Below are 23027 nucleotides of genomic sequence, written 5' to 3'. Positions count from 1 at the left end.
TACATGGGGAAACCATTTGAATACAAGCGCATTGATCCACACAGGTGTGCACACGGGTGTTCACTGTTCATAGACATAAATCACACATTTCTTGGCTGCGTGTCCTGCGTGCTGCACAACAACATTCAATATTTAGTATTTACTGCTGTTTACACTTAGCTAGATTAATGCGATGGTGTTGTGTTTAGTATGTTGCTTTGTTTGTTTTTTTGCTTGTTTTCTATTTTTTTTCTCTCAACAGGTGATCCAGGAGATTTTTTTCCCCCTTTCTCACTGTCCCTCTCCCCTTCTGTTTTTCTTTTCCTTCCTCTTTCTTTCTTCCTTTCCTATCCCTCACTCATGTCTGTCCCGTCTGTAACAACTGAAAATAAAATAAAATAAATAATAAAAACAAAGGTCGATCAAATGGACCAATACGGCAATGCCGTGATGATCCATTTGGCAAAATAAATCCATTGGGTATCCTTGTTGGTCTTCAGACAACAATTCTGACGGCTAAAGAACCAAATGGGACAGGCAAAAAAAAAAAAATACAAAGTAATAATCCTGGCTTTGCCCTGTGGACTTGTGGAAGTTTGGAGGATTGTTTTTCACATTTTTTCCTGATATTTCTGAGTATTTCAGAAGTAAAGAAAATATTTACCTGTCTGTCCAACCAGCATTCTTGAGTTGTTGTTTTTTTTTTTACATTGGATCCCCCATGCTAGGTGATTAGTGGTCAGAGCAGAATGTGCATGTTTCCTCTTAACAAGCTGTGTGGGTTTGTACACCTTAACCTTGTTCTTTCACATTAACTCACATAGCAACAGGCTGTCCATAAAATCACAGCAGAGGTTAGAGCAATGTTATTGCGCATAGGGGTTAACAAGTGGGCTGTGACCCTTGTATTCAGCCCACCATCTCCAGAGACACACTGAGATCAATACAGAGGCTTCTCTCAGAATAATACACGAGAAGTTCAACTGGCTAAGGCCAGATTGTCCCTCAGGTTCTTTACGTGTAGAAGAACAGACTGACCGTAAGAAATAAATGTACAATGATACACTGCAGACTCAGTCATTCATTGTGGAAAGAAAACAGGTTTCCATGGTAATGTTTCCCAAAGTTATAGCAATGAAATTTCAGGGGGGAAAAAACTAAACCTTCTGCTGCCCTCTAGGGGAGTTAAAGCAAAAGTACATGGGAATAAATGTAAAGATGGCCCTGCTTTCTTTATCTCACAAAAAAGAAGCTGCGGTAAACAGGATCAGAATCAGGGTCACATTTAATAGCCAAAGAAAGCAAAGACACATACATCCTTTCCTGATGTACAGTAGAAACAAGATGAAGCACCATGAAACATGGAGCACATTAAAGAAACATCTCTAAAGAGAGCATCAGCCTGCATTTACCAGTAATCATGTTCACAAGTTAAAGCCCCCATAAAAATGACAAAATACATCAACCTGTCCCTGTTTACATGTACGAGTGCATCTGTAAAGACTGAAAATCAAGGTCCATGACTCTGGAGGAAGAGTTGGAAGCCATAGAATGGATCCAAGGTGAAGGTGAAGGTCTGGGGATCCTCATCATCAGCTGGTGTTGGTGGCAGTTGGTTCACCCTTTTTAATCAAGTCCAAAGTCAACTTGTCTACTAGAGGATTTTAGAGCACTTCCCATTGCTGGCAGGCTTCATGGAGAGCACCCTCCCACTGACCCAAACCTACTACCAAATATTTTACTGCTCATGGTTTTACTGCGCTTTACTTTAGAGTCAGCCAACTCTCCTGACCTGATCCCCACAGATAATATGAGAAGCATAGTCAAGAGGAAGATAAGAAACATCAAAATAGAGATGAGCTGAAGGCACCTATCAAAGCAACATAAGCTTCAGCTCAAGAATCCCCAACTAGATATTACGTGTAAATTAAGATACCATTCAAAAGTACATAATAATTTAGTTTTTGACTTATCTTTGGAAACATTCAAATCTTTTATAATAACCAGACAGGCTGGTCTGAGTATTTCAGAGAAATCATCAAAGAAAATGGTCCAAGAAAGAGAACATGTCCAGTGAGTGGGTGTTCTCTGATTGAAAATGCCTTGTTGATGCCAGATGTCATTATGACCAGTTTCTAGATGATAGGAAGCCAACAGTAACTCAAATAACCACTTCTTACAAAAAAGCTAGGCAGAAGACCACCTCTGAATACACAACATCAGGTTTACCAAAACTGAACAGCAGGAGATTGGAAACAAAAAAAATGTTGTCTTGTGATTCAGATCTGACTTTGACATAAACATCATAAAAACACTGATCATTCCTGCCTTGTATCAACAGTTCATGCTACTGCTGGTATTCTAATAGTGTATGGGGATAATATCTTGGCACACTGTAAACCCCTTAGCTGATCATTGTATGAGTAATGATGCTGACCATGTCCATCCCTGTATGACCGCAGTGTAGCCATTTTATGATGGCTACTTCCTGTAGGATAACTTATTGTGTCACAAAACTCAAATAATATCAAACTGGTTTCTTGAACAAGGACAATGAGTTCACTGTACCCAAATGGTCTCAATCCAATAGAGCACTTTTGGGATTTGGTGTGAATAGATCACGGATGTGTAGCTGGTAAATCTGAAGCAACTGTGTGATGCTATGGACCAAAATCTCTGAGAAATGTTTTCAGAACTTTGTTGAATCAATGCCATGAAGGATTAAACCAGTTCTCATTAGTTAGTAGCAATGTGTACTTAGTGATGTGGGTGTATTTTCTGTTTTTTCTGTATGTGGGCCATGAGCTAAAAATGATGGCTGTGACGTCATTCAAAGGTAAAACCGCAAAGAATTCTGGGAACTTGTGGCAAGAGGTACTAGCGCACGCAGGCTTTCAATTGAAATCGGTTACACAGCGATAAAAAGAAACAAAAAAAAAACTGTCAAGAAGCTGTTGTATTATTAACTGCAATAGCCGCATGACAGCCACGGGAAGCCGAGGGGTAAAGAGATCGTTTTTTTTTATCGGATTACGTCGTTGAAGAGAAATTATTCGAGCCATGTTTCTGAAGTAAAAACAGGCGACGGATGGCCTGGATTGCAGCCATTCAAAGACCAAATATAACGTCCCAGAACACTCCAGCTCACAGGTTAGTCTGCTCCAAGCATTTCCACAAAGGTCAGTGTTTTGTAGTAGTTAATACGTCATTTTTCATAACATAATTGGTGATATAGGTTACAAGCAAGTCTGGCGCTGAACAGAAATTGTGGCGCTATGCTCCTTTGTTTATTGTGCATAAATGGTGAATTGTCCTGACACAATATTGCGTTTCGCCTCATTTATTACCATGGTACATTGACAAAAACATATACTTTTATTCACAGGATAAAACTGTTTTTTTTGTATCACTAATTGCCCAGTACGATTACAGCATACAATATTATTGTAACTGCTACATTTCTGTAATGCGAACCAGAAATTATTTCCACTACTAATTAATTACCGTTGAGCTCAAAGGTCCTATTAATAAACGGTTAACGAATGTGTATTTATGAAGACGATTTGTGAGACTGGTAAACTTATGATACGTACGATGGTCTTTTGTTCTACACGGTGCATTTCATGGTCCTGTACCCATCCGTCGTTAAACTGTTCCTGGGCTTGTTGCAGTGACCTGAAGTTACTAAACTTCATGAGTGTATGCACTCACTCCAAGAACCGTATAATTATAAATATGAGCGTGGTGAAAGTTGGGCAGCACGCTAACGTATTTTGTCCACTCTGTGTGCTCGTAAGGGTATAAACCTTTCACTCCTTTGATTTTTTCCTCGTATCTTTTTTTTGCCTTTTCATCAAGTCTGTCTTTGTACGGACCGGCATTGTTCTCCTTCGTTTTGTACATAACTTTTTTGGGGGGCAAAGAAAAAGCAAGAAGGTATTGGAACCGGAGAATGAACGTTTTGCGGTGCTGCAAATGCTTGCATTTGATGCGGTACTTGGATTGTTTTGCCACGAGTTACCGGCATGCAATGCGCGAAAGTCACGTGGGCTGTCAATCTCTATTTAAAGGCAGACATAGTTCAGGGTTTAAATTACACACCACACACGTTTCCTAAAAGTAATCTCATTTTGTGTCGAAAGCATAAATGTTAATTGTATAAGCCACAGACAGACCAAGTTTAAATTTCGAAATGGTTCTAAAATGTGAAAAACGTATTTATTCGTTAATTTATTTGTGCGCTACCACGACGCCGTTAGGAACCCACCAAAACTATAAAGTTCTATTGGACAACCCCAAATCCATGAATTCGATTGGTCCATCTGTGTCCGTCTCCTTAAACGTCCCGACCTGAAACACGGGCACCTCGAAAGCGTGACCAGGTAGCTAGCCGTATTGCATAGCTTCCAATAACAAATATTTAAAATATAACAATAACAATACAGTATCAACATTTAGGATTTCTGGATTGTTTGACCAACAGGAATGACACACTTTTGTTGTTAGCCCTCCTCGATTTGAAGGTAACTTCATACATCCTGACATGATGCTGTTGCTGCTAACTTGCTAACTTTACCGTCTATCCAACCTTAGGATAGGATAATAATGCTATTAAATCGGAGTATTCGCTTTTCCTTTAACCTTTACGTTACGCCGGCTGCTGCTGGTTATTTTCTGCGTTTTATGTTTGTATTGGTTAGGTGGAGTTCATAATTGCAAGCAGCTCGTTTAACGGTGCTCAGCTGTGAAAACCTTTACTATCTCTTAGCCTTTATTTGGCTTTTTATAAGACGCTAACGCTATTTTAAGTTTCAAAATCATTATATCAGACTCAGAGTTCCGTATATGTACAACAATATTAGATTTCAATATACGCATTTGCGGCGATTAACACATTAGGGGAATAAACGTGCTGGTCACAAATCTACGACTTCCGTTTGTCCGTCCAGAGAGCTTGAGAGAGATTGTTCATGTAGAGAAAGGACTAATTAAAAACAACCATTATGTGACAGTGTATTTGATGCACCGACCCAACCTTTACTAAGCTTTTCTGATTGCTGATCCAATACTAGTGTTAAATGAATCATCACAATATTAAAGAAACTGGGATCCCGTCCTTATTTCTAGGCAGCATTAGGCTGGATTCGAAATCTTTCCTAACTCTCTCCAATAAGCAGGAAAAAAAACTTAATGAACGGAAACGATATTTATTAATGAAATAATACGTAACACGAGGATCACAATACCATGAAAAAAATAGCGAGGTTATATCTTATTTGTTTTTACCAGTATTATCTTTCCTGTGAAGCAAACTGGCCAAAAGAGACCCTCCCCAGTGAGTAGTTTGCTCTTACAGTCTGCATCACATTAATAATAATAGTAATTAATACTAATAAAATAATTACAGCAATCGAGCTGTTTGGGAACTTTAAATGGAAAGAATTTCTTTTTAACGTCCATCTGCAGCCTGACATCTTTCCAGCAGAGAGACCTGCAGCATTTAGAGGGAAGTGCAAAGATGAGCTCATGCACTAAATTAATTATAGTTTTAGACACAAATGATTTTGTGATATAGATTTATAATATAAAATATTACTCTACTTATAAGTTGACGTTCTTATAGTTTAGCAGCTTATGCAGTAAATAAATTACAGTCGTGCACAGAGATTTTGGCAGTGCAGTTTTTTGTGTTTGTCACTTCAGTTTTTATTTAGATTCTTTTTTTTGCATGTTTCTGTGATTTGGGAAAGAACAAAAACACGCGTTTCATGTGTTTCAGTGACTTTTATTGGCAACAAAATCAAATTGATGCAAAGAAAATGTAAACTGTTGAACCACCTTTTTCATAACTTCTGGATTTCTCTGTGGCATGTTGGATATCGGCTTATGAGCCAAATCCTGACTGATGGCATTTCCTGCCTTATCAGTGCTTGAACTTGAAAGTTTTTTTGGGCTTCTGCTTTTACGCCCATGGTGAGTAAAGACTGACTAAAAATGTCTTTTAAAAAAACATCTTCTTCCATTGATCCAGAAGCAGTTTGGTGCTCCACGTCACTAGGCTAAATTGATGAGGGCTTGGAGATCATGAATTTACCATTTTGGGTCCATGACCATGAAACTCTCCATACTGTAATCTGATCGAGAATCTGGGGCTAGTCCTGTTCTTTAAACAAATGTGATTTATTTGCCAATCAAAGTATTTAAAACTAATGACAATACTAATGACTGTTTTTCACTTTATCAAAAAGATCTAAAAACAAATAAATAAATCTAAATAATCAAAATAAAAAACTGACTTGTCAAAATGTATGCAACACAAATGTTGTGCCAAAACTTCTGGCCATCACTACACTTTGTGAGCCAATACTAGTGGCCAATAAAAGTCAGATTTTCTGGTCTGATGTTTATTTTGGGCGGAACAAATGTTTTTTTGAATACTGTCAAAAAATTTGAAAAAGTCCAATGGTTCCTGAAAGCATCAACTCTGTGCTTTTTCAGTGATCTTCGGGGTCATTACACTAATCCCAGGCAGGGATAACGATACTACTACTAATAAAAGTGCAGAGTCGCTGCTTTCAGGAACCACTGGAATTATTTCAATTGAGCAAATAGTTCAGGAGTTACACTTTTTTGAAACCACCTGTCTGACGCCAGCGACAGGTTAGGCTTTAGAGGCTCAAACCCGTGAGTGGAAACTAAAGCTTTCATGTCAGTCGATTGATTTTCAGATGTGTCTCATTCGCACGTGGATGTCAGTTGTGTTGACCCGATTGTCTTCTTTTGTCCACAGCCATGTCTTTCCATCAGGATCGTGGGGGTCCCCGGGGAGGAGTGCCTCCTGGCCAGCATGGTACCAACCAGAACTACAGACCCACCAACATAAGGCCGCCCCCTCCCCAGCCTCCAGTTCCTTCCTACCGTTACGATTCGCAGACTGCCCCCTACATGCCTCCGCACCCTGACTTCATGCAGTATCCACCACCAGTTCAATCCCAAACTTCCAATTCTCTTAACCAGTGCCCGGTGCGCCCACCTTTCTCGAAGCCCCCCACCCGACAAGGCTTCCCTGAACCGCCACCTAACTTTCCACCTCCTCCCTTACCCGGCTCCGCAGGTGGTCCCGCTCCAAGGGCGCAGGTGTCTGCTCAAAATGCCTACCACCCTTACATGATGCCTCCTGTGCCCCCACCGCCGCTACCACACCCCCCAATGCCTCCCCCCATGGCCTCTCAATCAATGAACTACCACGCTCCGTACTCAATGAACTACCCCCATCCTCCTCACCCTCCATTCCCTCCTCCTACCTTCAGCTCCAGCTACACCCAAAGCAACACCCAGTTTCAAGCAGACCACAGCATCAGGCATGGGGGGCAGTACAAGTACGAGAAGCCCATGGACAGCAGGAGGTCCCCAGAAAGAGGGTATCGGCACGATGATCACAGGCGGAAGTGCTTTGGCTATGGAGGCCACGGCGACAGGCACAAAATGGAATTTCCCGGAGAGAGGAAGGACCGCGGGAGAAGTCCAGACAGGCGCAGCAGGCAAGAGGGTGGGCGGTACAGGTCTGAATATGACAGAGGCCGGACTCCCCCCAGACACAGGAGCAGGGATCGCAGCAGGTACACAGACGGCGCTCTGCCAAATGAAATCAATCAGTGAAATGATTTCCTTTTAACTGCTCTGTGTGTTCACAGAGAGCGGTATCGGCACAGAGACAGTCGGAGATCCCAGTCACCCGACAGGCACAGAAAGAGGCCTCGAAGGTACACGTGTTGCTTTGTTTGGCTTACTGCAGCTGTTGTGAAGTAGTACTCATCGATAAACCTTTTAAATCTGTAATAGACAAAGTTTAAGGTCACAAAGAAAAATCCTTGGTTTTGAAAGAAAAGCGTTCATAGTTGTTTTTTAACCAGCATTTCACACATCAGTACAGAAGATGTTTTTAGATTATATTAGAGAGAACACCCTGAAGAAATTATACTTTTTCTTTCCCTGAATCATAGGAAAAAAATCTCTGCCATTGCTTTACTTCCTGTTTTGACTTCTTTTGCTCCTACTCTGTAACCAGGGCAGTGACGTTAAACCAAGCTGTAGTGTAGTCGATTGTCTCAAGCATTAACCTTTGTGGCTCCATTATAGTCTCTAAATGGCAATTGGGACAATTTGGAAAATTACCAAAAGAAAGTAACTGTCATGCAAATATGTTGACTACTCTCTTTATAATCGGCACATTTTAGTTATGGTGGATTTATTTTATGGAGCAGTAAGTTGAGGATTTCTGAGCCTCCTGTTTATCAGACAAGAGACTTTGGTCTACTGGCATTGTTCAGTTTTGCACTGTAGCCTCCTAAGTTCTCTTTCCACAGTAGTTAAAGCTGGATTGTGCCCAACTGAGAAGTTCGAAGTGCACACCCTTGTATGAAGTACATGATTTACTCAGGGATTAATAAAGTCCTCGGATTCTGAAATCTTTAGAACAAGAGTTTGCTTTTTGGGGGGGTTGTTTTCTGGGGAGAGGCAGGTGCAGCAGTGACTAAGCAAGAAATAAAGAGTTTTTATTTAAACTATTTAAAAAGAGTTTAAAAACCTAAGGTTGGGGCTGTGCGATATGAACAAAATCTCATATCCCGATATAAGACATCTATCGTCCGATAACGATATAAATCACCAAAATTTAGCATTTTCTGTAAATTCTGTGAATCTCCTGCAGCTCGACTTGCGTGAAGTGTTTCCAGCTGCGCGTCATGTAGCTGGAGTCGAGTGTTTTAACAGATGCATGAAACTACATTTTTAGACATAGGTTGTAACAGCCGCCGTTTTCTTTGTGAGTATTTATTACACGGCGTGCTGCGGGGAAAAGCCTGTTCTAACGTTTGAGTCTAAGGTTTATTTTTTAGCACCTGACGGCTCTTTTTGCTTCTCATCCCTAAATACTCTGCATACTCTTTCACGTGATTCGCTTTATTCTGAAAAGTCTCAACAGGATCTTGAGCTTTATTGTGAAAGGTTTATGTAGAAAATAAACAAGCAGACACTTGTGGTTTTACCGTCGTTGTTGCTAACGACAAAGCATAAAAACAGTCGCTTGTTTGTCCGTAGTGTGGTTATATTAAATATAAGATAAAGAGAGAACTTTGAGAAATTAATATAGCCACTATGGGTCGTGTCCAAATTCATGGGCTGCATCCTCCTGAGGCCGCATTTGTAGACTGATTACGTCACAGCGACGCGCCGGAGGCTGTCCAAATTCGACTGACTCCTCCGAATGCAGCCGACAAATGCGTCCCCCTTTTCCCCGAATTTGAAGGATGGGTCGGGTGTGTCCTTCGTGGCCTACCATATCCCCGAATTCATAGCGCGGCCCAGCCAAACTCCAGTTTCCAATAATGGCGGCCGCTACTAAGCTTTAAAATTACTCTTACTAATCATTCTGGGTCACAAAATAAACTTTTAACATATTTTCAGGCGAGAAAGGAGCTGTGTAAACATCAAATATCTGCTCGGTTTATCAAGATATCGCATATTTGCAAAAGTGCTTCGACGTTTTCGGAGCATCTGTTACCCACCAGCTCGATAGCAAGCCAAGAGCTCGAGGGCCACTGAAGCCGCCGAGAACGGCACAACTCCCGGCACATAATTTTCAGATCACCGCGGACTTTCGCTACTCAGGTTAAACGTAATATATAAGTCACTTAGACAACCTAAAAATGTTATTGTTGGGCTTTTTTCAGTGTTTTGTTTGTTCGTGAGTAAATCAGTTTGGCTGAGATTAAAGTTATTAGATTAGATTAGATAAAATAAAACTTTATTAATCCCCCGGGTGGTTTTCACACAGCTGAATAAACGTCAAACAGAAAACTGATTAAACAGAAGTGTGAGACGGTCGAGAATTTACGCCGGTGTCCTGTTATATTTTAGATAGCAAGGAGCAGACGGCCGAGTTTATTAAACTCCACCGAGACAGCGGTGATGCTAATCTGAAGGCTCGACCGTCCAATTCCACGGCTGTTTACTTCCGGCCTACCCGACCTTCTGAGGACCCGGCCCACGTAGACCGCGAAGGCCGGGTCCTCAGGAGGATGCAGCCCATGAATTTGGACATGTTGACAGTGACCTTTAAAACGATGAAAAAATATTGCCGTAAATAGTTTATTTTGCGACACCACGAAACAAACGATTGCGTAATAGGAAACGATAGACGTTTTTATATCGTTATCCGATATATATCGTTATATGGAACAGCCCTACCTAAGGTCTAGCTTTCAAAGCAAGAGACTGTGCACAAAGGGGAGTTTTACAAGATGACAAAAAGACAGAGAGCAGAGCTGAAGATGCCCAGATTTTCATTGGGAGTGACCAGAATAGACAGGATTAGAAATGAGTGTATCAGAGGGACCGCTCGGGTTGAGTGGTTTGGAGGCTCACAGGGTTTGGACTTGTGCAGAGGAGGGAAAGTGGATATACTGGACAAAGGATGTTGAAGATGGAGCTGTCAAGCAGGAGGAAAAGAGACAGACCTCAGTAAAGATTCATGGATATCTACTTTAAATCAAAGTAATGATATCTAAGATCAAAACCTGAAGGCACCATACTGGTAATGAATCTTGTCAAAAACCTCTGTGGCAGAAAAAACTGTGGTTTCTTGAGCAGTGGCTCTATTTAGACAGAGGTCATTTTTCAAGCAAAGAAAAGTAGTATCATATAAACAGTTTAACTTATTAATTTCTTACCGTTTTAATTAATATATTTTCTTTGATATAATGAACATGAGACCTCAACTCAGATTTATCCTCGTGTCTCATGTTGACTTTTCCTTTTCATATGTAGCCGGTCAACGAGCAGAGACAGGAAACGTGGTCGCTGGGAGGAGGAGAGGGACAGGAGGTCAGAGAGCTCCTCGGGGCTGAGCAGAGAGCGCAGCTTCTCCGCCATAAGGAGCAGAGACTCTGATGAAGCCTTCAGCGACAGAGACCGAGAGCGGGAGAGAGAGAGGGAACGGGACAGGGAGCGAGAAAAAGTGAAGGAGAAGGGCGATGACGAGAAAGAAGAGGAGGACCTGCTGAAACCTGCCTGGATTCGGTGCACCCACGCCGAGAACTACTATTCCAATGACCCCATGGACCAAGTGGTACTGTTATCTTTCTTTTTTCATAAAGCTAACATTTGCTAAAGTCCTGATTTGTAACACTTTTACAAAGTGTCCGTAACTCTAACAATATATTTGTCTTTCTTGCCTGAACAAGGGGACAGTAGTTCAGTGGTTATAATACATTCTTAAAAGGAAACTTTGCGAATCTTCTTTCTGCCGTTACATTAATTTTGTTTGCAGTGGTGTTAAAGAAAAGATGTGCCCACCCCAAGTAGGCTTGCAACACACTAATAACAAGAAACCAGAGCAAAAGGAGTACCATAAATTATAAATACTTAAGAAATAATTTGACCTGCTGTCCTTTCTAAGCTTTAGAAACCAGTTCAAGAAGCTTATCAACACCAAAACTATTAAATACCCATTTTGTTCTGTCATCATTGCCACACCATCCATCTGTCTATTTTCTGTTGGTTGGACCGTAGGGTCTAAGCAGTCTAAGCAGATAAGCTCAGCCCTTCTCCCCACTGGCCACCTCCTCATGTTCAGACCGAGCAAGCCGTTCCTCCTAGTCACTCCCCTCTGGTTCATACTGTTCCCGGTAGAAAAAGGTAGTCCCCAGTTGCAGCACTTTCCAGCACCTCACCCAGTGTCTTTAAGAAGGCCGGCTTCCCTGGACATTTGTTCACAGGGTAAACCCACAGTTTCTCACTGAGGACGACTACAGACTGGAACAGAGTCCAGCCCCTTTCCAGAGGACCTGTTCCATTGCTCAAGCTGTCCATTGAAGTGAGTCAGACTATATCTAGCCGGTATCTCTAAACCTCACGCACTACCTCAGGCTCATTCCCGATCATGGACAACAAGCCTGTATTCGAAGCTTGTGGTGGGCCACAGGAGAGTGGACTTCTGTAGCTTTTTCAGGCTAAGGCTGAGCCAAACAAATGATGAACGTACAGAGATGCGGTGCAGAATATGCCGTGAAAATCCCACTCTAGCCGACAAAAACAGTAGAGGTGGGAATCACCATACATCCCACGATACGATATCATCACAATACTTAACGCACGATACGATATTATTGCAATTTTTAAAAATATTTTGTGATATTCAGATTCTGTACATAAAGGTAAACTTTATCAATATTCATTTTATCTAATATCAAAGTCTCGCACTCAGTCTTTCTCTCATTTCAGTTTTATTGTTGACAAACTGAACGGTTTGTATTATTTGTATTACAGTCTAGTCCAACTTAACTGAACGCAACCATCTGGTACAATTATAGCTATTCTGAACTGTTGCAGTTTATGAAAACTATGCAGCCCCTTCAGCAACTGAAGAATTTGAAAGTAAATTAAAACAAAATATAATTTTACATTAAATAAAAAAGTTTTAAACTTAATTAAAATAAAACATGTCTTAAATTAAAATAAGTAAACTGTCATGTTTATTGCTGCCATAAAAAAAGTTAAACACATTTGGACAGTGAAGGAATGTCAGGATTCTTGCTCAGAAAAAGGATCAACATGCTTTGAAGTCAGAGTCCAGTCCACAAAAACTTTTTTTGTAACAAAATATCCATTTCTGCTGTCCCTGTATCGATACATTATTAGCAAACAAAATATCACAATACTACACAGTATCAACTTTTTCCCCCACCCCTAAAAAACAGTGCCTTTCATATGTACACAAACGCGCGTTGCAACTTCTTATCTGGTGCGCGTCTTTTATTTTGACAGCGAATGCTCCCCTGCGGACCACTTATGTGCACCCCTGCATATATCGATACAATCCATATCCTCTTGAAGACCCAACATAGCAGAACATTTATGAACACCTAAAAAAAGCGTGCATATCTGTATTTATGCACTTACATGTGTTGTGAGTAAATAAAGTACCGTAGATCTTTATGTATTTTTACTTCGTATATTTACTTGTGATACTTTTTGGATTGATGGCTTTGTAGCAGTATATTTTTCAGCCAGTCAGTTAAGCTGACACTGAAATAACATCTTTTTGCCACTTTTTCTTCTTTTAGCAAATCCTTCTCAAATGCTTTTCTGAAGTCTTTGGATCTTGTGGATACTGACACCTACTTTTTCTCCTCTCTCCTCGCTGACCTTTATCCGTAGTCTCAAATGCTTGGTGTCCTCAGCTCCTTTCTCTCCCCGCATATTACACATTCTGGCAGACACTTGACCTGTCCTTAAAGGAAAACTGAAGCGATATTAAATGTCAAGCGGAAACCCAACTTTACTTGTAAGCATCCTTCACAAACAGATTTCGCTCTCCTGTGTCTGTTATGACAGAGAGGATGTTACCTTTGGGTGTCAATTACTGTAGCTGTGCCAGATGTGTGTAGAACTGCACTTACACTTCGATTGCACTTCACAGTGGTCCAAGCTTTGTAATAATTTAAGATACATTTCTATTGGAAAGCAGATCATTTTCTCTTTTAAAGGCATAAGTAGGTGACATCACATTTTGTCTTGATCAATAGACTGTTAGTGTGAGTATATTAAAGAAACTCAAATATAGTTGTGCTTAAGTTTTAAAAAGTCAGTGTGCATCCTGGAGGCCTGTGGGTTTGAGACTGACCGTGTAATCCCAGAATCCTCCTGATTAGAGTCCAGCTGGGGTTCTTTGTTGCATGACATCCCCTCTGGCTCAGTCCTCATTTCCTCTTTGCTCAGAACCGTCTCCAGTGAAAGCATAAAAACACACACACAAAAGTAAACATAGTTTTAGTTCTGGCAGTCCACAAAATCAAGCTCAGCTACAATCCCCCCAGACCAGCTCATCTCATCTCAATGCCAACCTTCATCAGCTGGTGCATCCTGTCAGCACGTCTTGTATAGAGTGCACAGTCTAAAATTCAACTGACAGAATAGTCTGATATTTCTATGTGATTTTATTATATTTTTAATATTAAAAAGGTTTCCTTCCATCAGTTGTCATTGTTCTCCTACAACTTTACATCCATACATCCATCTGCACATCCATTGATTTTCTGCTGTTTCTGAGGGTTTGGGTTGTGGGGGCAGGAGTCTGAGTAAGATGCCTAGGCCTTCATCTTCCCAGCTACCTCCTCCATCTTTTCTGGGCAATACTGAGGCATTTTTAAGCCAGCATAGAGATGTGATTCTCCAGTGTGTCCTGGGTCTGCCCCAAAACACCTACACTGGGAGGTCCTCAGTGGGCGTTTACATCAAATGGCCAAACTGGCTCCTTTCAATGTGAAGCACTAGCAGTTCTACTTCAAGCCCTTCAGCCTGTCTCTATGGCAGGAGCAGACATATGGAGGAAGCTCGTGTCCACCGCTTATTCCCATAATAATAATAATAATAATAATTCTTTTGGTCTCTATCTAAAGCTCTTGGCTATAGGCGAGAGTAAAATGTAGACTTTTAACCAATAGCTTTCACGGCCTGCTCTCTTTTCAATACAACAAACCAATACCTCAACTTGGGGCAGCAGCTCCACACTTTTCCAGTTGAGAACCATGATCTCAGACTTGGAGGTCCTAATTCTCATCCCATCTGCTCCACACTTGGCTACAATCTGTTACAGTATGAAGTGGAGGTCCACTCACAATGATGCCAATAGAACCACATCATCTACAAAACAGGGCAAATGATCCAGAGGCCACCAGACAGCATTTCATATGAACTGGTCCATTGGTATAATATTTAATGGAAAGATATCACCCCAACCGGTAGCGGCAGATGTCCACCCCTCCCTGAGCCTGGTTTTGCCCACTGTCACCAAAGTGCTTGGTCATAGGGGGTCATATGATGGGTTTTTCTCTGTATGTATTATTGTAGGACCTACCTTACAATATAAAGCGACTCGAGGCGACTGATGTTGTGATTTAGCGCTGTATAAATAGTTTACAGTATAAACACAGTCAGTGTATCAGTATAAAATATACAGGAATACTTGTATGACTGCCCCCCAACCTCAGTTCTTTTAGATTAGGTTGCTTGAGGGTTAATTAGAGATGCATTATCTTAGGCTTCACTTAGGAGTGGGAGCTACATGAGGCATACTGCACTATAAATAATGATAATAATCAATGAGCACAGGAGGAAATTATAATCTTCTTTTGACTAAAGTGGCTCTGACTGAAAGATCCATTAAATATTAAAATGTTAGTTCGACTAAAAGATCCTGGAATCTTTTCTCAACTTTTCCATTTAGCTTTCAGCAGTTGAACAAACTTGCCTTGTTGCATTTGAACTGCTGTATTTCAGGGAGACTCTACAGTGGTGGGAACGAGTAAACTGCGTGATCTGTACGAGCGCTTTGAGGAAGAGCTGGGAAACAGACAGGAGCGAGCCAAGGCTGCTCGACCCAAATGGGAGCCGCCCAAGACCAAACTGGACGAGGACCCAGGTTAGTTGTGCTATTTTTATATTTTAGCTTTAACCTCAGTCTTTAAACTTAATTCTGTAAAGGAGACCTATTATGCTCATTTCAAGCTCCACATTTTTATTCTTGGACACTATTAGTGTAGCTTTGCCTGATTCACAGTTCAAAATAATCCATCTTTGACTTATGCTAAGGGGCCTTGGAGCACCCTCTGAGACTGAAACAAGCCATTTTAGATCCTTTCTTTGAATCATCCTTTAAGCTTACTTCTGATTGGCTGCCCTTTGTGAGAGGAAGATTTGAAGAGCAAGTAGGCGGGGCTTATTTATCTGAGATGGCCATATAAGGAATTTCCTATCTAAATGACATCATATAGGGCCAAGAGTATAAAAAAACTTGCTGAAACTGAGTGTTTAGAGCCATCTAAGACAGAGCATTTTACAAACACTGCCCTCATCATTTATAACTGGCCATGTTTAATATCTGCTGTTGTGACTGTATGTATGTATGACCGTCTTTAAATAAAACCTTGGCCTGCACATGCTTGTGTTACCAAATAAAAGCCATCAGCTAAAACATCTGTTGACAACCTTTTTTATTGATATGGGGGAAAAAAGCTTGCTATCTTCTCAGCAGTGCGTTGGGGCGAGACAGAGATTAAGTTATGTTTCTGATTTTATCTGCAGGGCTGTCAGCCCGATTGTCTATTTCACCACCGCAATAATATAAATCTCACTCAGGGAGATCCAATTTGCTAAATATGCTGCTCTGGGCGCCGACTTCACAATCAAACACTCGAGTTAAAGTGCTGATAAGAATTAAAGACTCTGCTTAGCTAAGGGCCACAAACCATTCAGCAGAATGGTAATTATAATCCTCATTTTGGTTTGAGGTTTGTTTTCAGTGAGGGAGAATGACAAGTGAGAGAGGAGGAGAGAAAACACGAGTGCCAGATGTCAACTTTGGCAAGTGCACCGCGCTTTTAATCTCACGGATGCATTAAAGTCTGCAACTGGCATGAAAATTGGAAATTGTTATGAACAACAGTGTTTAGACAACGAAACCACCACGGTTAGCTGTTAGTCATGCTAAACTATATTTGTTTGCATAACGAAAGATTAAGCAAGTGCAAATTAGGTAACAGATCTTAAGGTCTGCTGTGTCATCTGCACAGCCGGGGTGAGTATTCCTCTTCAAGAGTTGGCAGAGCCCGAGTGCGCAGTTTTAAAGCATTTTGACAGATTACTTTACTTTAACTCTGCCTTGTGAGTGTAATACTTTGCGAGGGCACCGCCGAGCAGAGGAGCTTAACCACTCGACCAGCTCCGGCTCGCCGAATTAGTTTTAATCGTTAGCCGCGTAGCATTGGCGTGATTAAAGACCTTCTTGCACTGTGGTTTCAGATGACAGCAGCAGCGACTCAGACTGTGAGTCAGAAGGCGAAGGAACCACCTGCTCCAGCAGCTCTGACTCAGAGGTTTTTGATGTCATCGCTGAGATCAAAAGGAAGAAAGCTCACCCCGACCGGCTGCACGAGGAGCTCTGGTACAATGACCCCGGGGAGGTTAGTGTGTCTTAACAAAAGGATGCCAAGGATAGATTGTTCTATCTTCTGTGTATATTCTTAAACTCGTATCCGACAAAGTATTAAATCATACGGAATATCTCAATCTGAAAGCATTCCTGAAATACTGGAAGACATACTGTCGATGTGAGAACGATAAGGCAGCTGCACAGGCAGGCTGAAACCTTTAACCAAAACATTTGGTCTCTCGACAACAGCTGACTTTACATTTTTGAATCAATGATTTTAAAAGTTAAAGTAAATCAATCAAATAACATTTTTTTACACGTGCGCTACAGCCCCGAACTTTCAAAGACATCACCCCGCAGAGAAACAAGTGACAATGCAGATGTCCCCTGCAGCCAGAACAGACATTAAACGGTCCTTAACCTGCCAGCTCTCTAGATCAGAGTCCTTGTGATTTATGCCTATGTGATAACTGATGATGTTAACTCTTCTGCCCCCCCTGTACTCTCTACCCAGGAAGCACCCTCTCCAAAACCAAACAGACTATTTCCAGCACTTAGATGTAATCTGATGTGCTGGCTCCTGCTGTGCAATGTGAAATTGACTTGATACTGGCCCTGCATTGTGAATAAAAGCAGGAAAACTGCAGAGACCTCACTTTGCATTAGGCCACAGGCATTATAAGAAAAGCACTCAAGTAATCCTGAATTAAAACCTCAGGCAGAATTTTGCATCAGCAAAATATGACTTTGCAATCTCAGTAATTAGTTTTTTTTAATCTGTCAGATTTAACTGAGTCTACACATACGTTTATGTATGTCTCCCTTGACCTTTAATAAGTGTAACGAAATAAATTCATCAGACAACATAAATAATATATTATATTTTTTAGGAAATAACAGTACTTTAGTTTTAACATCACATTCCCATATTTTAGTTACTAAATGTGTGAATTACTAAGTTATTATTGGTGTTTTTCCTCCATTTAACTGATATTTATTTATATAAAAAGATTGAATATCCAATCCATGAGCCATCATCACAATACTCAGAGGTCAGACTCCACCTGGTTTTGATCTTGGCCTTCATTGATCTCAGTGACACACTTTTATGTGTGTTTCGACCAGTTGTCATAATCCGTGCACAGACATCGCAGCATGTCAAACACCTGCCAAACCACTGTTTTTATGGTGCCGTAACACTAGGTGTCTCCAACAACACATTTTCCCGACACATGCACTCGCAGTTCCACACAGGCTGGACCCGTTTTGCTTGTAGAAGTCTTTAAATTTAAAGGTGCTCAAAACATTCCTCAGATTTTGATGTATATTTACATGATGGCATCACACAGTTGCTGCAGAGTTTTTGGTGGCACATGTGCGATGTGAAACACCCGTTCCACCACAGCTCTATTAGATGGAGATCTGGTGACTGTGGAGGGCATTTGAGTACACTGTTGTTTTCAAGGAACCAGTTTGAGAGGATCTCAGCTTTGTGACATGACACATTATGTTGCTGAGAGCAGCCATAAGAAGGTGGGTACACTGTGGTCATTATGGGATGGACGTGGTCAGTAATGATACTCTGTTGTGTTTAAACGGTGCTCATTAACAATGTTACTAAGGGGCCCAGAGTATACCAAGAAAATATCCCACACACTAGTACACCACCACCACCACCCTGAACTGAAACAAGGGAAGATGGATCCATGCCTTCCTGTTTCATTCAATTTAGAAACCGTCCAAATATCGCAGCAAAAATCTAGATTTATCGGGCTAGACAGCGTTTTTACAGTCTTCTGTAGGGCTGTGCGATATGACCAAAATCTCATATCCTGATATAAGAATTCTATCGTCCTGATAACGATATAAATCACAAAAATGTAACATTTTCTGTAAATTCTGTGAATCTCCTGCAGCTCGACTTGCATGAAATGTTTCCAGCTGCACATCATGTAGCTGGAGTCGAGTGTTTTAACCGATGCATGAAACGATACATTTTTAGACATAAGTTGTAACGGCCGCCGTTTTCTTTGTGAGTATTTATTACACGGCGTGCTGCGGGGAAAAGCCTGTTCTAACGTTTGAGTCTAAGGTTTATTTTTTAGCACCTGAGGCTCTTTTTTAATTCTCATCCGTAAATAATCTGCATCTTTCACGTGATTCAGTTTATTTTGAAAAGTCTCAACAGGATCTTGAGCTTTATTGTGAAAGTGGACACGCGATGCTGTTACCGTCGTTGTTGCTAACCAAAATGCATAAAAACAGGCGCTTGTTTGTCCTAGTGTGGTTATATTAAATATAAGAGAAAGAGAGAACTTTAAGAAATGAATATAGCCACTACAGTGACCATCAAAACGATGAAAAAATATTGCCGTAAACAGTTTATTTTGCGACACCACGAAACAAACTATAGCGTAAAATGAAACAATAGACGTTTTTATATCGTCATCCGATATATATCGTTATATCGAACAGCCCTAGTCTTCTGTTGTCTAACTTTGATGAGTCTGTATGAATTGTAGCCTTAGTTTCCTGTTCGTAGCTGACAGGAGCGGGGCACCTGGTGTGGGCTTCTGCTGCTGTAGCCCATCTACTTCAAGGTTCGACATGTGCTCTTCTGAAAACGTTGGTTAAAAGAAGGTGTTATTTAAGTTACTGATGTACTCTTGTCAACTCACTGAGCTGCTGCTCAGTGGATAGTTTGTCTGTTGAGACCATTCACTGTAAACACTGTAGGTGGTCGTGTAGGTAAATCCGCAGTTTCTGAAATACTTGGACCAGCCTGCCCTTTCTTCCTCATTCTGGTGGCTGGTTTGAACTTCACCGGAGGATCTTGACCATGTCTCAATGCCTACGTGCACTGAGTTGCTGCCATCTCACTGGCTCATTAGGTGTTTGCATAACAAGCAGTAGAACAGTTATGCTCTACTGCTTGTAACTTTCTCACAGGTAACTTTATAAAGTTACCTGTGAGAGTATATACTAGTTTTAAGACGGTAGATAAACTGCTGTCCAGTAAAGCCTGGCTTATTTCTGCCACGTGTATTACAACAGCATGGCTCTGTAATTAAAGAGTAGAAGAAGAACGAGTAGAAGAAAGCTTGTCAAAAAGGCTGTAGGGCATCCATATGATCATTGCACCTTTGTCCAGTATCCATCTGTGTTAGATCCACATAGGTAAAATAAATACTGACTTTGGATAATCCAATAAAGAAGAGAGAAACCGTACCAGCTGTTGGGACTGAGGATAATCTGCACATTACTTAACGCCACAACAGACTTCAACTCGATAAGACTGCAAAAAACATTTGAAAAAAGCAGAATGTAAGAGTTGATTGTTGTGGCCATAAATATCAAGTGTAGCTACAGTAAGGACTCCATTTCTTCCCTGTTGGCTTCTAAAGTCTTTTTGTAAATATCTGAAACCACTAACAGCACATACAGCCAAAGTCCTTCTATAAAGAAGTCTTCAAACTCAGCAGCCAGCAGAGCCTCTGGGCATTTATTTTGAAGCTGCTGTCTACATAAATGTGAAAAGAGCCATAACTTTTATTTCAGTGGGACATAAAAAAACACATATATAGACTCACCAGCCAAATCTAACAATCTGCTTTTCCAGCTGCAGGTTGGACTTCTAGCATCCACAGAAAAAGTAACACAATCCTACAGCTTCATTAGTGGCTCAATCCAGGCACCAGAGCAATTCAATTTTATTTATATAGCGCCAAATCACAACAAAAGTCGCCTCAAGGCGCTTCATAGATACAGAGAAAAACCCAACAATCATATGACCCCCTATGAGCAAGCACTTTGGCGACAGTGGGAAGGAAAAACTCCCTTTTAACAGGAAGAAACCTCCAGCAGAACCAGGCTCAGGGAGGGGCGGGGCCATCTGCTGCGACCGGTTGGGGTGAGAGAAGGAAGACAGGATAAAGACATGCTGTGGAAGAGAGACAGAGATTAATAACAGATATGATTCAATGCAGAGAGGTCTGTTAATACATAGTGAGTGAGAAAGGTGACTGGAAAGGAAAAACTCAATGCATCATGGGAATCCCCCGGCAGCCTACATCTATTGCAGCATAACTAAGGGAGGATTCAGGGTCACCTGGTCCAGCCCTAACTATATGCTTTAGCAAAAAGGAAAGTTTTAAGCCTAATCTTAAAAGTAGAGATAGTGTCTGTCTCCCGAATCCAAACTGGAAGCTGGTTCCACAGAAGAGGGGCCTGAAAACTGAAGGCTCTCCCTCCCATTCTACTTTTAAATACTCTAGGAACAACAAGTAGGCCTGCAGAGCGAGAGCGAAGTGCTCTAATAGGGTGATATGGTGCTACAAGGTCATTAAGATAAGATGGGGCCTGATTATTTAAGACCTTGTATGTGAGGAGCAGGATTTTGAATTCAATTCTGGATTTAACAGGAAGCCAATGAAGTGAACAATGCCATGCTAATTCATGTTTTGGATACACCTAGCTACATCTTTACTGCAAGGGAAATTACTGATGTGTGAATAAGTCTGCCACCAACCACTTGAAACTGCCGTGACCCTCGTGTCAATGGAACGTGGTTGGCTCACAGGTTTCCTGGTTTGGGTCTTTATTGGCTTTTTGGTTGCGGTGACAGGACAGCCGACTTTCACATTTTAGGTATTCTGGGTATTGTTGTCTCGTCTCTGTCAGTTGCACTCTTCCTCTTTCTGCTTTGAATAAATGTCATTTCCACTTGATGGAAAGACAGTGTGTAATAAATTTATAGGTTTTATTGCAGTTTTATTGTGAGGATATGTATTGCGGAGACAGTGTCACAAAGTGAAGTTTAAAAAGTCAAAACTTCAAACTGCAGCTAAGAAATAAAGGTCAGGAGTCTGCAGTTTAGAGATGTAAAATGTTGAGCAGCCCCTGTGTTATACACGGCAAGTGAAGCAGTTCTGTCTGATTTACGTATTTTCTTTCTGTCCAGATGAATGATGGTCCCCTGTGTAAGTGCAGTGCCAAGGCCAGACGTACAGGGATCCGCCACAGCATCTACCCGGGGGAAGAGGTATGACACGCCATGAATAAATCACCCTTTCATAACCTTGAAGTTGTGCCACGCGGGGGCAAGGGCATTATTTTAGTCAGGCTAAATGCATTTTCTATACAGAGGCCATCTTCTATTGTGTTAAAGGCACGATAAGTGAGACAGAAGCATCTTAAATAACAAAAGGATATTACATTTCAGGAAATTTGACTGGGGAGTTGCGTCCGAGTGATTCATCGACTATTTTTCCACACACTGAGATATTTTCTTTTATGACTCACTTTCTTACTTTGCTGTGTTTTGGAACTAGAACTCCCACCAGCCGCGTGCTCATCTAACAAGTGAAATGCATTTTATCTACAAAAAGCTCAGTCGTTCAGTTTCTTTTGCCTTTATGCCCAGTAGGAAATGATCAAACTCTGGGATTGTTTAATGAATCCTTAATGAGTTTATTAACCAATGATAGGTACGTTAAATAGTGGTAAATGTGCATCATCCTCCAGACAAAGGCGGGTACATGTCTGCTCCATACTCACTTGTTTGGGGATGTATATTTGATTGATTGATTTTTTTTAGTAATATTTTCTGTCTTAAAAATCTGTCTCGAGTTAATTAGTGCGTTAATTTCTTGTTGCTCTTTGTTGACCTGGAAGTTGTTAGTCAATTATTTGTTTTAATAAGTTTCTAATGTGTATTGACTTTATAATTATGCTCATTATAGGATGCCAATTAAGCTTTTACTCATCACTCATACCAGCAGTTTGTCTTTCATAATAACCTCTGCAAACATGCTTTGCTCTTCACTTACTTCTGCACTTAACAAGATGCCTCTGCGTGACTGCATTCATCTGCAGAAGGGAACAGCAATGCCCCCCCCCCCCCCCCCTTTTTTTTTTTTCCAGTCGGCTCAACCAGCTAATGAGTGAAATCCTATAAAGGGTCCATTAGCAGAACAATCCACTGTATATGCTTAAGTAATTTCTCAAGAAAACTGGAAAATATGTTGTAGTTTAACCTTCATAATTAGAACATTTTGAT

At 41.0% G+C, this 23027-nt stretch overlaps 1 protein-coding gene across 6 annotated transcripts in view; it reads left to right on the top strand.

The window, feature by feature from the left end:
• Window positions 1-3092: 3092 nt before the first annotated feature.
• Window positions 3093-23027, top strand: part of drosha (drosha ribonuclease III) — a 146820-nt gene continuing 126885 nt past the window's right edge. For 2 of the 6 annotated variants that reach the window (XM_087846314.1, XM_087846308.1), the window contains exons 1-7: window positions 4330-4502; window positions 6770-7598; window positions 7674-7742; window positions 10807-11107; window positions 15319-15460; window positions 16840-17000; window positions 21930-22010. In XM_087846314.1, the coding sequence (XP_087702440.1) occupies window positions 6772-7598; window positions 7674-7742; window positions 10807-11107; window positions 15319-15460; window positions 16840-17000; window positions 21930-22010 (1581 nt within the window). In that variant the 5' untranslated portion in view covers window positions 4330-4502; window positions 6770-6771. Of the gene's footprint in view, window positions 3159-4325; window positions 4503-5931; window positions 5953-6769; window positions 7599-7673; window positions 7743-10806; window positions 11108-15318; window positions 15461-16839; window positions 17001-21929; window positions 22011-23027 lie in introns of those variants that run through there. The other 4 variants (XM_087846311.1, XM_087846310.1, XM_087846309.1 and 1 more) reach the window with 4 other exon arrangements.

The sequence above is a fragment of the Neolamprologus brichardi genome, chromosome 9 (genome assembly GCF_056152115.1).
Source record: "Neolamprologus brichardi isolate AB-2024 chromosome 9, ASM5615211v1, whole genome shotgun sequence".
Lineage (NCBI taxonomy): Eukaryota > Metazoa > Chordata > Actinopteri > Cichliformes > Cichlidae > Neolamprologus > Neolamprologus brichardi.
Note: the sequence above shows the minus strand (reverse complement) of the source record. Positions and strands in the feature narration are given on the sequence as shown.